This window comes from Mizuhopecten yessoensis, unplaced genomic scaffold, assembly GCF_002113885.1.
Source record: "Mizuhopecten yessoensis strain PY_sf001 unplaced genomic scaffold, ASM211388v2 scaffold8123, whole genome shotgun sequence".
NCBI classification, from domain to species: domain Eukaryota; kingdom Metazoa; phylum Mollusca; class Bivalvia; order Pectinida; family Pectinidae; genus Mizuhopecten; species Mizuhopecten yessoensis.
The window spans coordinates 3,270,909-3,293,642 of record NW_018407390.1 but is presented as its reverse complement, the minus strand read 5'-3'; the positions used below and the strand labels follow the sequence as shown (position 1 = coordinate 3,293,642).

Genomic DNA, 22,734 nt, shown 5'->3' with positions numbered 1-22,734 from the left:
TCTGCACTTGCTAAAATTGGTGCTGATACATTGAGTTTGAAAACAGACATATAATAATAGCCCACATTAAGCTGAAGATCTGGGGACCTTTTTTAATTTTAAGGGCGGTCCTTGGAAGTGTATCTTTCATAATATGGAAATCTGAAGCAAACTAAAAGTATTATAGACTACTTTTCAAACATGTAATTCTTTCCAAAAAAAGAACATGCTATTTCAATGAAACAGTACTTTTTATACATTTTTGCTCCTATGGAAGTAGAATGTCATTGTGGCCACTTACATGTGGCCAGCTATACCCTTGTCATCTCTGATTACATTATAAGTACCGGTTGTCTGTGGACATCCACTCCACACTCTCCTTGGCTTGTATATACATGTAACCAATGAAACTGATAGTGCTAATATAAGCAATAATCCTGCTCTTTGATAATCTTTCCATTGATTTTAATTTCTGTTGTTTAAATTGTACCTTCTAAGCATTACAAAATGTTAATTAAAAGATTTTAAAAACATGATCTTTTGCCTCTTTATTTAGACTACATTGTTGCTTATAACAATGTTGGAATGAATTAAAAAATAAGAATATTCCTCCTCAAAAACTGCTTAAAATATAGAAATACTGCATGTTACATGTATTTGCTTTGGGTTTTGTGTCCCCTACACATAACTTTATTTCTAGCTCACCTGGTCCTTCGTTTGTCAACTTTTCCTTTAAAAAAGCTACTACATGTAGTTGAGTATATCTTAGTGGATTGGGGTCAAGGGAGTCAATTTAGTGCAAGATAAAAGAGTATTCCCCCACCTCCAGGGGGCAGAGAAGCAGGGCCAAATATGGGAAATGGGTAAATCTTTAAAAGCATTTTCCTTCCCTACAAATTGAAGGAATTGAACTAAATTGATCAAAGGGGCTCAACGTTTATAATCAGATTAGTGCTGAGGGACAGAGGGAAATTCAGGAAACAAAACAATACCTTTAAAATCCTCCTCCAGTGGGAAATGGCGTAAGTCTGTACCCATAAAAACTGTTTTAGTTTTAACACTCCAGGCTTGTATGCATGCACCTGAAAGGTTATATGGTGCAGTGTTGTGATCCATCTGTCGGCCCTTCCATCAACTCTTTACGGTGAACAACTTCTTGAAAACTTAAAGACCCAGGGTCCAGATATAGCCAGTAGGTGCTTGAGAAAATCCACATGGTCTGGCAGTAGTCTGAATGTAGTCATGTATGTTTTAATTCTCTGTAAATGAACTTTTTAAACTATATCTTAGTTTTATGAGGGGGGATAACTCTGTCTTACTTGATAAGAATTTAAGTTATAGCAGCTTCACTTATAAAAAAAATCCAAATATTTAAAACACTATGTCTAACATGCCTATATGATATCAGTTAGTGCCTGCTTGAAACTTTGGTTTAAAAAATCTGAAAGTATAAAGCCTAAACAATTTTAATCACCCCTGAAGTGTATATCTATACATTGTCAACAGATCAAAGCTTTACCCATGATTTATAAATAGTGATTTTCAAGGTTTATGCTTTCGGCATATTATTATAATAATAGTGAAAATAATGTTTATAGATTAAATTGACTTATTACATTATGGTATGATAGCAACTCAGAATAAGATAATCTGATGAAACAATTACATTGATTTTTTTTGATTTTTTTTTTAATACAGCAATATGATCTGACAAAAGTTTAAAATTGTTATTTTTTCTTTTTCTCAATAACTTTTCAATAAAACCGTGATGACAATTCAAAAAACATATTACAAATAAAACAAAAATACAAGGCACGGTACACTTGACCTTACAATAAAGGGTCTATAGAAAGAACGTTTATTATAATTTTGCAGCTAAACCTAAAATTACTTTTTTGACCAGTTTTAAATGAATGTGAAATTATAACAAACAATTTTTTCACGTATTAAATATAATAAAAAAAAACTATATTTTTCCATTTTTAATTTTCAGTTACAATAAAAACCCTTTATATAACCTCCATAATTCATTATTTATTGTCATCAGATCATTTGTTTGTCCATGGTGTCCCATCCTTTAATGAAACTGTCAAGACCTCGTTCATTGGACGATTAACTCTCAATTAAGATGACAGTAAAATCTGTGTCCTCAATTTCACGATATTCGCCGCACACCTTTCATCTTACCTGTGCTTTACACAGCGACATACCTGGCTGGTGACGTCATCCAGGTGGCGCTGTGTTTAGTAAGCGTTGGGCTGGGACCATCTTGGATTATCATGTAGGACGCAATGATTACAAAATTTAACGATATCTCATCTAAGGTCTGTATGAACTATATTATGCACTTGTATTTATGCAGAGAATAAGTTTAAGTTGTCTTTTAACGTGGTTGATTTACCTGTACAATAGCGTACCTGATGTTATTCACCTGTTTGGTCTGACCGGTGAATAAGGAAGCGAATGATAATTGCAAAAAATACGCACGTAAATATGGTATATATATTATATTGTTGATACAAGGTTTGAAACAAAATTCTGGAATCAATTTTTGAAGATTTATAGAAGCTGTTTGATTTGAATTCAGTTTCATAATGAATGTTAACGTCTCTTTCTCGCACGTGTGTCCACAGGTAAATACACAATTATAGACTGAAATAAACATGGAGAGAGAAGAGGATCCTGGCGCTCCTCACACTACGAGAAGAATTGCACAGGTGCGGTCTGCTCGGAGCGTCATTTGCAGAGTCACACTACTGGACGGGAAACTGTTCGAAACAGATGTTGATGTACGTATCAATTCAAGTGTATCAAATTAATATAGCACAAAAGCACAAACAGAAATTTGAAAAATGTCTTAGTTATTCGAAGAATGTCACAGTCAAATTAGGTGACTGGTTTGTTTTATTGGGTCAGTGATCATACCTGGATTTAAAATGTTGACTAGGTCTTGTTACCTGTGGAAGTCAGAGGTACTGCAGTCAAGGTGGGATCCCATGTCACTTGTCAGAATTAAGATGACCCCAGGCATGTTATGGCTTTATGGCCTATTGTCAAAAGTATACCTTTATCACGAAGTACACAACTACGGTATTTACTTATGTGCTATAAATCTAGGTATGTTGATGGACCAGAAATAACATCAAGTTGTATATCAATGATAATCGTTTGGAATCGAAGCGTTCAATTTAGAAGATGCATGCATAATGGCTGTATTTTCAAATAGCTGTACATGTACATACAAAATTTCATTGTTGAACAACCTCTTTAATCACTATTTACAAGATTTGCAGAATACTTATATTCGGCAGTATGAGGTTAGACTGCAGTGCACTTCTGATTCTGATGATATGAAAGTAGTGTGCCATATCATCGACAGAATATCACTGCTTGTAGCAATAGTCAGGGCATCACCAGCTGCAACCTGTTCTGGTGAACAGATTAGTGTGTCGCGATATTGCTGTAATGCGCAGCCTCTCTAGGATTTGGTAAAACATTTATAAAACAATCCAAATGCACATGATAACCATACTGTAGCAGCCATGCTTACCCATTCATCATTACAGTGACACCTTGAAAACATTAAGGTGCTTTCAATATAAATCAGTCCTGTCATCAGATATATGTCAAGATAGCCACTGGATACCAGGGGAGTTCACACCCGACTTTAGTTGATATTTATCAGTACGTAAACAAGGAAAGAAAGGTGACCAATCCGGCTTTGGGCAAACCATGCAACTTGAGCCAACCTTGATAAGAGTTCTGTTTACCTGCATAGAGCCTGGCTTGGTTTAGATTTGTGTTGGTTTGCTCAATACTGTCACAAAAATGTTTTTCTCTGAAAAAAATTAATACGATACTTAATTGACTAAATCATACCATTCAAATCATGTATCCTTTAATGAACTTGTGTTTTTGGATTCAAATCTTTTTTATTTCTTTCACTCATATCAAGGTCATTTCCCAGTTCCAATACCTTTCTATAATTACCTACTTCTATAATCCTATAATATCACCTATACCATTCTATCAATACCTACCTGTTCCGTCCTTTAAATGCTTACTTCTACGATCCTATAAATAACTACCAATTCCCTCCTATAGATATCTACCTATACCATCCTATAAATATCTACCTATTCCATCCAATATATTCCTTCCTGTACATATCTGCCTCTTCCATCCTATAAATACCTACCTATTCCATCCAATATATTCCTATAAATACCTACTTATTCATCCAATATATTCCTACCTATTTCATCCTAAATATACCCACATGTACATGCACTAGCCTGATCCAGGTTTACTATTGTACTTTAAAGACTTACTTATAGCCTTGTTGACATTGAATGTGTCACAAAATACAAAATACAAAATTTCCAGTAGATGTAGTCATACCCCAGTAGTGACCTTATCTAGAGGAGGTCATGAACTTTATTTGGATAAAGTCATTGATCTAGTTTGTATCCTTTCATACATTTATGTCTATGTGCACACATTGAGGTTAGCTTGATTAAATGCAATGCTTTAAGCTTATACATTGTAGTTCCGATCACTGCAATATCTTATGATAATGTACTGAAGAAGGTAATACACTGTTAAATTGTATTTTATCGGAAAAAATGTTAACTTTTTGAGTATTTATTTATCTGAATGACATTTCTAAAGCGAATTGTAAAATACATGACATCATTAGTTAAATATTTTAGAAATGGAGCCTAACGCAAAACCATGTAATTATTATTTCATAAATGTAAAGCTAAGTATTGACCATGAACTGAAAACAGATGAACCTGCAGCATGACTTTACCTTGATAAGAACAAGTGTATAGATAGTATATAGGTACATAATACAGGTATATATATAGTACAGGTATATATAGTAAGACAAAGTATACAAATACAGGTACAGATTAGTATAGGTATATATAGTAAGACAAAGTAGACAAATACAGGTATAGATTAGTACAGGTACATAACACAGGTATATATATAGTACAGGTTCATGTATACTTACCTAACACAGGTATAGATTTAGTACCTGTACCTGTATACATATACAATACAGGAAATAACATGTTTGGTATCATGTTCACTCCTACACAAAAAATAGGATTAGAAAGCTTTTGTTTGTAGTATACCCGATTCGTGTTTTGTACGAGAAGACCAGTTGATGTCTTTAAATGTCCTGGCTAATATTAGTGGTAGTAATTATCGGGGCATACCTGAGCAAATTGAGCTGTCCTAGCCGACTTTAGACCTTTAATACAACCTACCTGATTGGCTTAGCAGACACTACATGAACCAATCAAAAATAGGAATAGGTCAGATCACGCAATTGTCCTTGTGTGCACTTCATTAGCAGCTAATATAAATAGGTAACAATTCTATTGTTTCATGCCTTTTCAGTGAAAAGTCAAAACTATTTTACCCCGGAGTTGGGACTGTTTATAGATGTTCCAGGAATAGTCATAGTCTTCAGGATGTTTGAAAATTAGGTGCCAATGACAATGAGAAGTTTTTATTCTCGCAAACTGGTTACAGTGTAGAGAATTATATACATATATATAGAGTACAGTTTACATATAAATCATGGTGTTAATGGCCAGTGTTAATTCGCTCAATTATGTGATTAAGGAATTTTATAAGTGAAATTAGTTCTTCATTATTGACATAATTAAATAATGTATTAAACTTTAAAGTACTAGGACTTTCAAAATAGTATCTCGACATAAATTTTCTTCTATTTTGCACTATCTGGTGGTCATTACAGTTAAATAAATAATGATATTCTGTGAGTAATCCAGCTTTGGCTGATTTAGCCTCAGTTGAAAACTTGTTCGCTTGTGGTGCGACAGGCTGGTTTTCTCTAATTAGTCTTGGTGTCCTATTGTTGGCCTCCCTATTCGATTACATAATTGACACGGTACATCACCAGTCAAAACGTCAAAGTGCGTATTGGTATACATGACAGCTTAGTAAACAGCTGCAGCCTTATAATTTTAGTAATTTTCGGAGAAAATGGTCAAAAATGCTAATTAAGATACTATTTCATAGAGAGTCCAAAAATAATATTTACTAAAGCTCAGATGAAATTTAGTTTAGTTTGTAAATAATATTTTAAAACAATACCTATAATTATCTTGCATTGATACCTATTCTAGGACACATTTAATACTTTTTCATTTAGTGTGCTTACAAAAAAAAATAGAAAAATAATATGCTCAGGATCAATTTGAACACTGGTTCAAATGCTGATGACTAGTTCTTGACATTTGTGCCTAAATAATATTTTGTCAGACTCGTCATGGCTGTATATATATATTCCCACCATGGGCGAGATCAGAATGTGAACACACTTGATGCACTTATATAAATGATGCCCACTGTTGTAGCAGTTTGTAGATTTTTTATCATAGCATTAAAAATTGTTTGAGTGTAAAGGTAACAGCTAGCTAAGTGAGATTGAGATCTATGTGACTTAAATGTATTTTATGTATATACCCCAATGTTAGTCTGTGATCGGCTTTCCAGGATGTACTTCCCATAAAACCAGGTATATTACCATGATAAAAAAGTCATGTACACTAAGTGCACAGTGGTGGACAGTCATCTCATGAATACCATGTTAGACTGTGATTTAGGCACCTGTGTCATTTCATTTTTTGCATATTACGTAAACTAGTATTGTTCCTCATGTTATACATTGTGATGAAGCAGTGAAGGTTAGTAGCCAAGATGTCGATCTGAATGTTTTTACTAATACATGTATTTTGATACAATATAATTATATATACCTTGTAACTGTAGACTATTAGAGGTAATTACCTGCTTGTTCAAGACATTACTCACTCCCAATAATTACCGCTAATTAAAAAAAATCTTTAAGGAAATAAATTAATCATAAAAGTCTAACCGGATACATGGTAGAAATTATAGTTCCTTCAAAGTTTTTACCAACTGAACATATATTGGCAATTGTGGGTTGATTTAAGGTCACTGCAGGGGTTTAGTACATCCTTGAAGTATGTTTTTGACTCACTGAAAGTATTTATATATACATGTATAACTGTTAGTTTTAAAAGGACATGCTATTTGACATGGGTAATATGATGCATCCATACTTCTGAAAAACTGATTTGATTGTGAAATGCAAGGTCAAGGTCATTTGCAAATGAAAGCCTTGCACTGTCACTGCTTTGTAACTGTCTAATAGACTGTACCATCTTTACCATGGGGTTAACCTGTTCATATATGTGTGATTTTTACCTCTCGTCCAGGTCAAAATCCCGTCATCCAGCACTGTACATATACAATGACACCGGCTTTACATTTTACGAGTCTTTAAAGTGGATAATATGTATTTAGTAAAAACGTGACAATGCTGAAGTAAAATTTGTATACAATGCAAGCAAAACCCACGAGGTTCACATCAGAACATGTATTGATTTTGTTGTAAATCTTTTTCTGGCACATTTGACTTTATTGCAATATGTACCCCTCACAGACCAGAAATGGATTCACCCGAGTCAATACAGATGTGACCGTCTCGGCCAATAGTGGGATAATAGCTGTATAGTGTGATATGTGACGTAGCCTACTGAAGTCGGTGGACAACAACTCTATCCTATTAAATAGTTTTGTAACCAACATATCAGCATGTTTACTATCAAAACAACGTTTAAAGAGTAGTTCCACTCCCAACAGTGATAAGCTATGGAATACATGTAAGCTGGATCCTTTTATCAGTCTGGTTAGTTTTTATCTGTATTAAAAAAAGTTTCTCTAAAGGTAAACAACCGCAGGTACATTGATCATTTTTCGTTTTTATATCAACAAGGAAGCACAGAATTATGGGTAATACAAACGTTTAATGTATACCAATGAATGTTTCACTAAACTAAACTCTCCTGGTACACATACAGTATCAATCGAAATCCTGTTTTAAATTGGTGATTAAATCTTAAAAAAAAAAGATAATGATGTCATAAACATGCAGGAATTCTATAAATTGATTATGACCAGTTCAGCTTTAGGTGATAGTGATTAGCTAACCAGACTTTGATGACCAAGCCTCCAGGCGACATTGATTAGCTATCTTCACTTAGTCTGACTCACTCCTGTCAACACCAAGAGCCTGTCTCTACCATAGGTGTAAATTTGAACTCTGTACAATGCTTATTTTACGATTACTCACATCTGATGAGTTTATCATACAGCGATAAGAAATTTATAAATAGATTAGATATCTGGCCCGTAGTGTATTTTACACACAATTGTATTTACAGGTACATTCACATGGGATGTTTACAGCAGATCTGATCATTGGCTGATAATGAAAAATTAGGCCCTTCAATCCAGGCAGATATTAGTTGATCCAAATTCATAAAAGTTTGTTAAACAAAACAAAATAAAATGTACACATGTGACAAGTATAACATGTATAACATAAAAATTTGTGAAAAAAGTTAACAAAATTGATGAATGAAATACAAAATGTACCTTTTTCTTCAGAATATGTCATTAGAAGGTTATGACTATTTTGATAAATTCTATAAATAAGCTCACCTATTCAGAGAATGGGGGTGACTACTTTAGCTGGTGTCAGCATCCCACTTTAGTTTATATTTTTTAACAAGTTTTTTTCAGACAGTGAGTGTCGGATCACCTCAGTCAAGAGGCTGTTCATTTTTATAAGGTTGAGACATTTTAAGGAGTCTAAGCAACATGCTGAACCCTTTTTTCATATTTTAAGGACCAAAATCAGTGTTTCTGTTGATATTTACAAACTTGTATATACCTGGTACAATGTACATCATGAATAGGCGAGCTTAGCTCTCCTATTTGTGATATATATATTATAATATAAACATACTGTTCTCTTACAGCTTCTGTTTTCCTTCAGACTAACTTCAGGCTAGTATCAGGGTCTCTGGATGATAAAGAGTCTCATATAAAAACTAGTTCCATAATAATTTCTAACAAACAAATTATCCCTAGCCCACTTTTGAGAGCATTTTGTAGCTGTATAGTGAAGTTGTTGAGATTTGTACCCCTTTCCCACATCTGCTGCAACCATTTCTGGAAAGTAAACGAGGCTGGCCTCTGGAATACTTATAAGCATGTGATGTATTATTATGTATTTGTCAAAAAACTCCAAAACTGCATTATAAGCTTTGTAAGTTCGGTCCCGTTCGGTCAGTTAGTGCTTTGTTGTCGCGGAGTATTTCTGCACCACTTGAACTGTTTCAACTAGGATGCATGAAATCAACCAAAGCGTAGACTTAATTAGTGTAGGACTTACAATATGTGGTGCATGCTAGAATTTGTTTCTTCATACTATATTTGGTTGAAATCAAGCAATTTAAAGGGCAGTTATTCCAACGAAATCAATTAACCAATCATAATCAATGGAATAGCCTAGGTAATTGTAACCCTACGGTGCATCACATTGGCACAAAAAAGGCAACCATTTGGTTAAATGTTGAACGGTTTTGTATAAACTGTATCCCGTTTTCTCCAAATTGAGTCTGTTTAATAGCAAGATAATATTAATAAATACACATGTATGCATGAATAAATGAATGCACATTTGTGTTCCTTATAACATCAGTATGTCATAATGTTGATATTTTCCCCCATTTTACCTGGGTAAATGTGAACAATTTGCACAATCTTGAAGGAATATGATTTGTCAGAAAATAAAGTCTAATGATATACGAGTATGTTTTTAACACATTAAAGCTTAAGACTGATGGAAGTTTAGTAAACATAAACTTAATGTTAATGGTATGTTCTTAAAAAATATATTTTCCCAATTTTGTATAAAATCTGCTTGATTTTCCTCATTCAAAAAGGGACAAAAAATGTAGAAAAAATCATGTAGAAATTAGGTAATAGAAGACATATTGTAATTTCTCAGGGAGAGCACTCTTTTCTGTACATAAAGGTAAGTCGATACTGTTGGTTTTTATATTATGTGTGCTTTAAATACAGAAAAATTTCGCAATTTACATGAGGGTTAGGGGCTGGTTCCCAGGCCTGAGCTTGTTGTTATGTGTAACACAGCATGAAATGACCTTGTTAACTCTATCTGTCCCCCCTCACCACCACAACTCTGAGTATCTCCTATTTAAAGGTCTAGTATATATACATATATATACACCAGGCGAGCTGGTATAACTATACTGTTATAATTTGTTAACACTTCAATGAACGCTATTATAGTATATATAATATAGAATTGATTTTTTCTTCATAAAAGCATCTTGTTTCTAATAGCTGCAAGTTTAGTCATATAAATGTACAAAAATTACACCTGTATACACCAGGTATATAATCAGGTAGATAACCAGGTAGATATGTGTATCATCCGTATCGTTCACATTTACTTGATACCGTCACTAAAATTTTCAAAATGTTTTTGTGACAGTTTATGTTAATATTTATGATGTATAATCTATGAAAACATGCATAAACAGCACTACATTGTTAAAGCACAATGATTAGGATTAAGTAGCTAACAAATGTTTCCACATGTGTTTGTATCCAAATTTCAACATTTGACAGAAAAAACATCAGTATTTGGTATGTTTTTGTAAACCAAAACTTCCTGATTTGTTGAGCGTTTAATTAAGTTGAAATATGTTTCAACCAAGGTAAGCAAAATTAAGCTAACAAGACTTGATAAGTTGAAAGTATTGTTTGGCTAAGGAATGGCAAAATGAAGCTAACAAGATTTAGTGCACTTGTCTTTATCTTGCGGTCTATTATTGTAGGGTTCATGAAGACAGTTGTAAAGGTACAGATGTACCTGTAGAACAGTACAGCTTTTATAGATGCTATCAGAACGTCATATGTCTCAAAAAATGTATACAGTTAGAGATAATCGGAAAGGTATTCCCGCGATGAATTTGATCATCAGGTGAAATCTGTTACTTTGTTGTTTGGTAGGGTAAGTATTTTATAATTGAATGATAATGGTCTGGTAACTTCAATGATATGTGGTCTGTGAACTACCTACAACAGGTAAACAGGTATCCCTGTCGTCATGGTTATATACATGTAGTCTATAAACATCACCTGGGTTTTCCTTGGGTCATTATCACTCTGCGGGAGTATGAGGTACCTGTAGCCTGGGGATATTTGGATAGAGTGTTTACATGTAGTAGGCAATTATACCTCCATGTAAGGGATGTCATTTCCCATAGAGGGTGTACAAAGATGCTCTTTGTACTGGTGCTGTTGTAGAATTTCTGTTGACATATAAATTATCTATAAATGACTGCAGGTGTACATGTATATGTTATGTCATACGAGGAACATTCTTATATAGATTTTTGGTGATTTTTAGGAATGTAAAACATTTTCCATGACTACTAAATGCTCTGACAAAAAGATTAATATTAAAACTCTGTAAGATATTTCTATGATTAAACCAACATTTAGTCCATTAATAATTAAACCAATGAACTTTGTATACTTGTTAGTAGTTCCATATAATTAGAAAGTGATTTCCCTTCCATTGTTGCTTATTTGAATGAAGTGTAAGTGATCCAGATAATTATTTTTTAGATATATTGTCAGAGGTTTGAGTTAACAGAACAATATTCTTTCATGCTATGTAATTTTGTATGTTACAGAAAAGGGCTGTCGGGTGTATACTGTTTGATAAATGCTGTGACAATTTGGATGTATTAGAAAAAGATTATTTCGGACTGTCCTACATAGATTCTTCAACAGGTTTGAAGGTAAGATTGGACAACTGATTGTAGACAAAGTAGTACCTCCATTACTGTAGCGACAAACTCTAGTCATAACAATGTACATACAGGATAGCTCTAGACTGTAGACCATCTTATAAAGTTGTACATTTGTATAAGACCCTTAAATCAGCTGTAGACTGTAGACCATCTTATAAAGTTGTACATTTGTATAAGACCCTTATATCAGCTGTAGACTGTAGACCATCTTATAAAGTTGTATATTTGTATAAGACCCTTAAATCAGCTCTAGACTGTAGACCATCTTATGAAGTTGTACATTTATATAAGACCCTTATATCAGGTCTAGACTATAGACCATCTTACAAAGTTGTACATTTGTATAAGACCCTTAAATCAGCTGTAGACTGTAGACCATCTTATAAAGTTGTACATTTATATAAGACCCTTAAATCAGCTGTAGACTGACTTATAGGATGTTGTATCAGACTATTGACAGAATTAGCTGTAGGCTTACTTATAGGATGTTGTATCAGACTATTGACAGAATCAGCTATAGACTGACTTATAGGATGTTGTATCAGACTATTGACAGAATCAGCTGTAGACTGACTTATACGATGTTGTATCAGACTATTGACAGAATTAGCTGTAGGCTTACTTATAGGACGTTGTATCAGACTATTGACAGAATCAGCTGTAGACTTACTTATAGGATGTTGTATCAGACTATTGACCGAATTAGCTGTAGACTGACTTATAGGATGTTGTATCAGACTACCGTAAAAACCCATGTAATTTGCGCACCTGTGTAATTTGCGCAGGTACTTTTTGAGGCTGAAAATCGGGGAAAAAAGCTTCTACTCCAATATTTTGCGCACCCAAAAAATCTGGAAAAAAACCGATCATACTCCGAAAATCGATCTCTGAATATATTTTTTTGAAATATATTTCTATGATTTTTTTTTCATTGATGTAAAATGATATTTTAAACCAAGAAGAAAGTACATAAAATGTGTATTTTGTTGCTTGTTTTCTTTAAATTATCTGATCACAAATGACACACACGTGTGCGCATATCGGCATACATCAATTCATTTTAGCAATATTTACATAAAACATTTACTTGCTTGCAAAAACATATCGATTAATAAGTAATTCGATGTTTAGTAACCGCTGGTGCATATCTCCTGGTGAAAGACATAATTAGATACCTTTTATTGATCATAATTACGATCAGTGAGAAGGGCTCATAATGGCGGCTTGGGTTACGTCACTTCAAACTAGGTCATGTCACAGTTCAGTTTGGCCACGGAATTAGATTATCTAAGTCCGTGGTTTAGCGATATTTATTACAAATTACAATGCAGTAATTAGCTAACACTATCTCTGTGATTACCCGTTAACAATAGCTCTACTAAATGAAATGATTTGCAGTCGCGATTGACGGACCGTGTTGTTGTTTTTTCACTCACCAACACGTGGCGTGAATTACGAAGCCCTACTGCATTGTCATAACAACAGACTGATTTGACTGATAAGGGATTATAAAAAATATGTTTATACTAGAAGCGTGGACAATCAATACATCCTCTTCAAATCTACTCCAAGGAAAAAAATAGTTAACGCAGACTATTTTTACGATGCTTCATTTAATAAATATTGAAATAATTCACGAGGTTATTATCAATCACGTGTTTACGTAATGTTAGACGCGAGATCAACATGAAAGTGAGCTGGAAAAAAAACATGCTATACGTTTAGCATAGGCGATTTGAAAAAACCTTACAGAACTTACATGGAACGGAGCTTAAATTGAACAACTACATTTTCGTAATAGTATGGGGAAACGCACCGAGATGTCGTAAGTTGATCGGCGATTCTCTGGCATAGGAATTTGGCTACACTTTTTTTGTTAACAGTTACCTATTTAATAATACTTTTCACATAAACTCACATAACAACACATTATGTATCTTTTATTAATGTTTGACATAAATAAATTTGTTGATCGTCATTTGTCTTAGAGTTCCGTGTACCAAGGGAAAGAATCCAAGATGGCGATCTCCCAGAATCATCGATCTTTTCCTGAAAAAAACTTTAAATTTTCTATACCTGTGTATTTTACGCACCCCCCACTTTGGGTATTAAATTTCTGAAAAAAAAGTGCGCAAATTACATGGGTTTTTACGGTATTGACAGAATTAGCTGTAGGTTGATTTATCATGTTGTATCCTCAGCCGAGACTAATAGACTGTAGACAATCAAGTTGTGTCAGACGTTGACTATGACATTCATAAAATACAAACATTTTGTCTGTTTCGATATGGACTAGTTAATGAATGTGTAGACAAAAGAGATATGTTCTCATCTACATCAAATCTATTATAGGTTTGGTGGATGTTGAGGACATAAATAGGCAGTATATATTAAATTTACCAAATTTAATTTGAAATAAATAGTATGTTAGTTACTTCCCAGTAAAGTAGGTTTACAAATAACATGTCAGATAAATTATAAAAAGCCGAAAAGTTCTCATACTGTCATACCATCGTTAGTTATTCTGAAAACATACATATACGTACATTTTGTACATGTATATTGTATCTATGAAATTATTAATTGGAGGAGGAATAAATCTATTTCCACAATTCTTTTTTCTCACCCTGCTAATATTTTATGTGTAGGCTTTACCTGATATGGCAATTTTGAGCTGCATGACCAGTGATACTGTTATACACTGGTATTGGGTTTATGTAGATGTCTGGCCAGGTAAGAGGATCTTTGGAAGCTTGTAGAGGGGGATTAATCAGAGACAAGCTTTGTTGCTGTAGTTACTGAAATTATTCCCTGGCAACCATTTGGCATTAGATGGTGATCAATCAGAGACTAGCTTCGTTGTTCTAGTTACCAAAAATATTCTCTGACAACAATTTCGCTTTAAAAAGTGATCAATCATACAAGCAAATGAAACAAGTGATCAATCTACAAGAGACAAGCAAAGTGTTGTTATGGTTACTAAAGTTATTTCTTGACAACATAATAGATACACTATTTTTAAAAATTATAAAAAAATATATTGACCTAACTATTGACCTCATGACAAAAGGTATGTAGTAACAAAGATGGTTGACACAGGTAGAACTATTATAAATATATATATAAAATATTATGTAATGATATCTATCTGATCTAGATCTGCTCATGATTTCATTTGAAAATAAACATAGAACTTGTCAGAAGTCCTCAATATATTTTCTCATTAAAAGAATGTTAAAAAACACTGATAGTCCTACAAAATGTAATCACTGATTTCTTAAATGTTGGCATGTATACTTTTACTTACAGAATTGGGTTAACACATTGAAAAAGCTGTCCAAACAGATCAAGAGTAAGTACTTGTTTAATCTATATTTATAACAATTTGTCCATGTAAACACAAAATTTAATCACAAATTAACAAATATTTTATGAGCAACGTTCTACTAAATGCAAATCATGGCTTTAAATCAGTATTTATTTAGAGTGTATGTTAGGATTTTTCTCCAATTACTAACTTAACCATCCACATTTGAAAGGTGAGAAGATAAAGATTTTTTACCTTGCTTTCACAAATTTCAATGGCTGTATTTAATATCACAGAATTACATGGCATCCCAAATACATATACATGTATATGGTATATGGGCCCAGGTGATGAACTTGACAATGAGTGCAGTCATGATCACTTTAACTTAACCTGATTGAATACTGTGTACTGAGAAAAATCCATATTTGCCCAATATTACATTTCTGCTTCACATTTAACTACATGTACTACCGTATGTATTTTATGTTGCTTACAAATAGTCTTCTTTTTTTTCCAGGTGGTCCTTGGGAGTTCAACTTTGAAGTAAAATTTTATCCTCCAGACCCCCAGCAACTTCATGAGGACATTACCAGGTCAGTAAAGAACTCATGAAAAGGTGTCAAAATATTAAAGTGGTGTAAAGAAAATTATACAATACAATATTATAATTATTGATAGAGGTTGGTATGGTTTTTATTTTAATTTTTCCTTTCAAGTTTCTGTTGAGATTTGTTTCTTTTTTATCTGCCTTAAGATTGTTAATAAAACCTGTAATACATTTCTGTAACTGGATGAGGTGAAGGTCAGTGTGCATTTTGTAGAATTATATATAAAGTGTAATAGTATACATGATTATAGTGTTGTATTGTTTTCTGCAGATATCAATTGTGTCTTCAAATAAGGAGGGATATCGTCAGCGAAAAGTAAGTATTATTACTCAAGTTGTGTCCGACTGGATTGGATGGGGACGTACAGTGCTGTACATCACAATTATTATGACAATTATACAAAGTAAAGACAAATGTTTATGACATAGCTAGATGTTATCATTGATAATAATAGAGAAGTGAATTGCCAGAGGTACAGTACCCTGTAGTGTATACAAGATAAACACATCCATGTTGTTATTACAGTAAATATCACTTCCCCGACCACACATTACTCAGTTACCTCCGTTCATCAAACATTTTTGCTTGGTCCTGACCATATCCTTACATTTTCTTAGATAACTCTGTTATTCCTTTAATACCTGTTGTTCCTTCATGTCAAAGCAGTGTTTTTATTGTTTCTTTTCGTTATATACAGGCGTCATTTTACTGCACAGTTTTTACGTTTTACAATGATAAATCAATTACTTTTTATTGTGTTTCCTTTTTTAATGTAAAACCATTGTTCATCTTAGTTTAACAGATTGATATATGGCAATCTCAGAACAACCTTGAATTCTTCAATACCTTGTGTTCCTTGAACTTTATTTATCTTGAACCCATGGGTTTGAGTTAGGGGGTTAACTGTTCAATGTTTTTGTCATAACAGACTGCCATGCTCATTTGTGACGTACACCTTGCTGGGGTCGTACACCGTCCAATCAGAGCTCGGCGACTACGATGTGGAGGAGTTTGGTCGTGGTTTGGACTATATCAGAAAGATCCAGTTTGCTCCTCACCAAGACAGGGAACTGCTAAAGAAGATTTGCGATCTACATAAAACACACAAGTAGGTCATTTCTTAGCTTCCTAGTTATAATTTCATTATTTTAGAGCCACCTAGCAGTTCATTTTAATTTTTCAAATTTTAACAGAATGGTAAGAAATAATAAGTTATCTGTAGCCCTGGGTTTTGCTCATAGTGGAGATGTCTTTGTCAGCATTATTTTTATTTTAAAGATATTGTTTCACTCATATCAATAAAATTGCCTGCATGTTTATAGTACAGTTATGTTAATGCAAAATATTAAGTGTATATAGGGATCTGCCAGCTCATACATGTACAGTTGAGCTATACAGGCCTTCTGGGCCTTTTGTTTAAACTGTTAACAGGTGTTGCTCTTGTCAAACATCCATATTTATATTTTGAGATGTAAAATAAGATTAAAAAACTTATTTGTGGGGTAAATGTCTGATGATGTGTTCACAGGGGACAGACACCAGAGGAGGCTGAACTTCGTTTCTTAGAAAATGCTAAGAAACTTAGTATGTTTGGTGTGGAGCTGCACGATGCTAAGGTATACAAATCTAAAGGTCAAATATTCTCAAAAAATCAAATGTTTTTAAAATCCTCGTTTATTTAATGATAATGTCTTTATAGTTTCTCATCTATAATGATATGTATATATAATATTGAATAATGTTTTCCTCCTCAGCAACACAAGGTTGTGGTTAGAATGTAATCTTATTGTAATGAAACATACTAATCCTTGTGTAACAGGTTTAGACTCGCGCGAGACAACGAATCACAGAGAACATAGCCATTACAGCTGTACTGCAGTGCTGCCTAGATTTCCTTTGTAAATCAATAATACATACAACTGGAGGTTGTTATTAGCTCTATGCATAATAGATTACCACAAAGTCAATGGCTGTGTAAACTGTTAGGATAAAGCCCAAGCCGTCTGCAGCTTTATTGATAAGCCCAAGCCGTCTGCAGCTTTATTGATAAGCCCAAGCCGTCTGCAGCTTTATTGATAAGCCCAAGCCGTCTGCAGCTTCATTGATAAGCCCAAGCCGTCTGCAGCTTTATTGATAAGCGCAAGTTGTCAGCAGCTTTATATTGATAATTTCTTTCATTTATAGGAAACTTCATATATTATTATGAGTCCATTTACAGATGTTTGTTGACTAAATTATTCATTATTTCTGAAGCTGTTTATGTTTCTAGAAGATACTTTCTTGTTGTTCAGGTCAAAGGTCAAGGTCATTGTAGCTATATTAATATAGCTTGGTATCAAAATTCTTCAAACAAAGCCATGTTATCCCTGGCCTTCAACGTTACGTGTGGATATATATAGGATCTTACATGAGTTGACATTTCACGAGATTTATGAATCGAGTCTTAAGAATTTTTCAATTTATCAAGCCGTTGGCGAGCTAAAACGAAACAATCGTGGCAAGTTTCATAAATTTCATATGAAGTGAAAAGAAGTGTAAGATCCTTTTTATCACATAATCAAGATTTGTGGCATTTATTTGTGTAAAACGATCATTTTCATGCAACCTTAAAATTTGAAAATCCATCATTTTGTAGTCTGCACAAGTCTGTGACGTCACAATTGAAACTTTCAACCAATCACAGGGCTGATAGGTCACATTACATTCGTTAATACGCAAAACAAAATACGCCAAATTTAACAACTGTCTTCGGAAATGTCAAAATGAGGCTCAAGTTTGACTTAATAATCTTTAAACTATGATTGTACATGTATATTAATTTTGGTGTGTCTGTGGAATTATTCTCCAAATAAAAATGAAAATTCAATAAAATGAGAAATTTGTTGCAACTCTTTTTTGGAAATTGACCAGTGTTAGATTTTAGGATTGTTCAGTGTTTATATGACAGGTTTCACATCCTGACTTGTGTAATGTGAGAATTTGCAAATGGAGAGAGATTTAAGGCATCAATTTTACCGAAAAAGGCCTGAAAAATAGTTAAATTCTTGTATGAACCCTTAAGGATAATCAAAGCAAGTCACAATAACCAATTCCTTTTTTATTACATTTAAACTAAGAGAATTTTGTGAATATAAAATGCATCTCTGTAGTAATTTCACATGTTAACGCTATATATATACTAGAAGTTTATATAATGGGTTAGATTTATATCACTTGATGTTGTACGGATCCTCAAATGAGAAATATGTTGAAGTTTGATTGCTATTGATGGCGGGGACTGGTTAAGCAACGTATGACCTGGAGAAGAAGAATCTTTTACTCAACATATGACAAGCAGTCATCAATGTTTTTATTTTTTGGTGAATAGATTATCATATAAGTTTTTATTTCAATTTATCTTTTCCTTTTTGTTCAATCTAAATTAACCATGATCAATTTATTGTATATGAAAACAAGCAGAAATATCTTTATTTTTGACAAATGATTGTCACAGCACTGAGCAGTACACACAGATTTAATCAGAAAACCTGCATATTTATTACCATTTCTATCCTGTAAGACAGGTAAACCTGGTATATATGGAACCTGTATTTAATTCTATTGTCGTTTTTCAAATGAACAACCTGGGTAGCCTAACATTTGTGATTTCTTCCGTATTCAAACAATTGTTTCAGTATTAAAAGATTTGTTAACCTCGAAATGACTGTAACTGAAGCCAGGCAGTTACCTCCCCTTGCTCAGTATAAATTTGCCCCAGCACATATGACAATCCTTTGTCAAAATTTTTATGGGGACAACACACTGAAACTTGATTTAATTAAAATCAATAACATTTCACATCATTATAACTTTTGTGATTTCTTGCTGCATATGGACTTTTAAACATTTGTATTAAGTGATCGTTACATCTGCAGGTGGGGTATATATAAGCCCTTACCTGTGCCCCATTTTTCAATTCTGAACGTTACTTTTTATCAGGATGCAGAGGGGGTGATTATCCAGCTGGGAGTAAGTGCTACTGGTCTGTTGGTGTTCAAGGATAAACTACAAATCAACCGTTTCGTCTGGCCAAAGGTTCTCAAGATGTCCTACAGAAGAAGCAAGTTCTACATCAAACTGCGCCCAGGAGAGGTAAATATTGACTTACAGTTATTATCAACAAATCATGACACCGAGACGTCAGTAGAGTTGACTGGTTGATATAATGATTGTCCATCGAAGTGTGACCCGAAGACGTCAGGAGTGTTGACTGGTACTTTTGTAATCAGCAAATGAAACATTTTGTGACATAGTACTCTAAAAGTTCATAGGAGAGTAACATATTCATGAACGGTCATTCTACGTAAGGTTGAGAGAAATGTTAATGTTACTGACAAGATCATAATGTTTAATTTTGCATATTTTCAAATAGTTATGAAAAAGGAAATAGAATCATTGTATTGTAAAACAGTGCAAAGCAGCCAATATTACAAGACTTTGCAGTTAATTCAATAAAATTGTTTATAGCAAAAAGAAAGATACAAAATATCCATGAATTTTTGGAAAATGTTCTGAATTATTTGTTAATGGGTTTTTTTTAGTTTGAAGATTTCCAGAGTCAGGTTGGATTCAAGCTGGAGTCAGTAAAGCATGCCAAAAGACTGTGGAAAATCTGTGTGGAACACCACTCCTTCTTCAGGTAAACTTAGGTCTAATAGCAGAAACACACTCCTTCTTCAGGTAAACTTAGGTCTTATAGCAGAAACACACTCCTTCTTCAGGTAAACTTAGGTCTTTACTTATAGCAGAAACACACTCCTTATTCAGGTAATCTAAGGTCTTTAAGCAGAAACACACTCCTTCTTCAGGTAATCTAAGGTCTTATAGCAGAAACACACTCCTTCTGCAGGTAAACTTAGGTCTTATAGCAGAAACACACCCCTTCTTCAGGTAATCTTAGGTCTTATAGCAGAAACACACCCCTTCTTCGGGTAATCTAAGGTCTTATAGCAGAAACACTCCTTCTTCGGGTAATCTAAGGTCTTATAGCAGAAACACACTCCTTCTTCAGGCAAATTAAGATCTTACAGCAGAAACACACTCCTTCTTCAGGTAATCTAAGGTCTTATAGCAGAAACACACTCCTTCTGCAGGTAAACTTAGGTCTTATAGCAGAAACACACCCCTTCTTCAGGTAATCTTAGGTCTTATAGCAGAAACACACCCCTTCTTCGGGTAATCTAAGGTCTTAAAGCAGAAACACATCCTCTTCAGGCAAACTAAGGTGTTGCAACAGAAACACATCCTCTTCAGGCAAACTAAGGTCTTACAGCAGAAACACATCCTTTTCAGGTAATCTTAGGTCTAACAGAAGAAACACACTCTTTCAAGTATAATACTCTTCCATACATTGAACAGACATATTGTCTGTGTGTTCAGAAATTAATTTCAATTTTGTTAACAGTTCTTTTAATATTATGAAATTAGAAGTGTTGATTTTTCAATGTGATGTGACTTACAACATGTATAGTTCTCATAATCCATTGTTTTTTATCTCTTTAAATGGTAAACTAGAATATTACTATGCATGTATATGTATATTTTCACTATTAAGCTTTGAAATGTACTGTAATACGAATATATACTTACAGATTTAGAGAGATTGAACTTCCGAAGGCAAAAAGCACATTCCCTCGCTTTGGGTCAAGATTCCGCTATTCTGGACGCACACAGTTCCAGACAAAGCAGGCTATGGCCAGTGTTGACCGTCCCTCGCCCTACTTTGATCGTGTCCACAGTCGAAGAGCTACCTACCATGGGCGGGTCCCGAATCGAAGAAATCGTGATGGTAGGTAGTGCATTTGATAATAAGGTCATTCATTCTTGTCACATTTGAACATCACATACAGCATTTAATAAAACGGCCTTCTCGATTGCAAAGATTTTCTCTTCTTGTTATATGTCATTTAAAATAACTCTCAGATAAATTTGTTCAAATTTATATTTATCGTAAAATAAACAAAACCTGAACATGGAACATGACCATAATATAGAGCTTTACAGTATCAATTGGTTACTGAACACCAGAGATCCAGCCAACGTTTACTTGGCTGCTGGGGCCTCCCCAGGATTGGAGAAGTATTTTGTTGTTATAAATCATTTCAATGTGATATGTACAGTAAATGTAAAAGACAGCATTAGAAATGTTTTGAAATTCAAGAAAAGTAGTTATTTTTTTTATTTAAGTGACATGTCAACAACTTAAACATTGTGTTTACTTTCCAAGTCATTTTGGGGTAATTGGGGTCCTATAGTAAGGTTGTATAGACCATCTACAGTATGATAGTACTATTTTAAGTTTGTAACATATACTGTTTTTCAGAGGTGTACCGTCCTGAGCCTCCTCGCGACCTCCCAGTCCCTCCAGAAAAACGTCCCAGAACTCCCAATAACGAAGATCGCTTCATAGAGAACAAACCTCCAGTTGAGTCAGATCCTGAACCAGAGGATCATTATGAGGAGGACAGACATAGTCATGACGATCATGAGGAACCAGCCGATAGAAAAAGTAGAATGGAAAGGATTCATGCTGTCCAGACTCCCCTGGCTGCAGTCATGATGGCGGCTAAGAAACAACAAGAGCAAAACAATGTAGACCGGTCACATCAACAGAGAGAGAGCGACGAGGACTCGGAAAGTTTGCCGGAGAAACCTCCCCTTAATGAAAGCATGGTACGTACCTTGTCATATAACCAAGAACGCTTGTCTGACCCCAGGAACTTACATCACCTAGGGTCCACTTCAACTAACAGTGTCTCATTAGATTCGCTTAACTCACATCCAAATCTCGATTTTTTTGAAAACGACTCTGAGAGTCCAGGTAGCTTGTCAAAAAAGAAGTCTGTGTCATTTGAAGAGAACAAACAGTCAAGGTTTCGCAAGGGAGGGAAAAGGAAGGCATCTGGTGGAAAAGGTTGGAGGAAACCCATTGAAACCTCTGTGAAGGTTGGCGTAGATAGTATTAGCGACAGTGAAACAAGTCCACTGGCTCAAGTTCGTGACAACCATCGCTATCCTTCACCCTCCACAGATC

The 22,734-nt window shown here is 34.1% G+C and overlaps 1 protein-coding gene across 2 annotated transcripts in view; it reads left to right on the top strand.

Annotated features, from left to right (window-relative positions):
• Positions 1–2,199: 2,199 nt before the first annotated feature.
• Positions 2,200–22,734, top strand: part of LOC110454997 (band 4.1-like protein 3) — a 44,014-nt gene continuing 23,479 nt past the window's right edge. For both annotated transcript variants that reach the window (XM_021504863.1, XM_021504862.1), the window contains exons 1-12: positions 2,200–2,303; positions 2,613–2,768; positions 11,625–11,732; positions 15,054–15,096; positions 15,572–15,647; positions 15,933–15,977; positions 16,591–16,770; positions 17,191–17,278; positions 19,641–19,793; positions 20,243–20,340; positions 21,293–21,489; positions 22,024–22,373. In XM_021504863.1, coding sequence (XP_021360538.1) covers positions 2,643–2,768; positions 11,625–11,732; positions 15,054–15,096; positions 15,572–15,647; positions 15,933–15,977; positions 16,591–16,770; positions 17,191–17,278; positions 19,641–19,793; positions 20,243–20,340; positions 21,293–21,489; positions 22,024–22,373 — 1,464 coding nt within the window. In that variant the 5' untranslated portion in view covers positions 2,200–2,303; positions 2,613–2,642. The remainder of the gene's footprint in view (positions 2,304–2,612; positions 2,769–11,624; positions 11,733–15,053; positions 15,097–15,571; positions 15,648–15,932; positions 15,978–16,590; positions 16,771–17,190; positions 17,279–19,640; positions 19,794–20,242; positions 20,341–21,292; positions 21,490–22,023; positions 22,374–22,734) is intronic.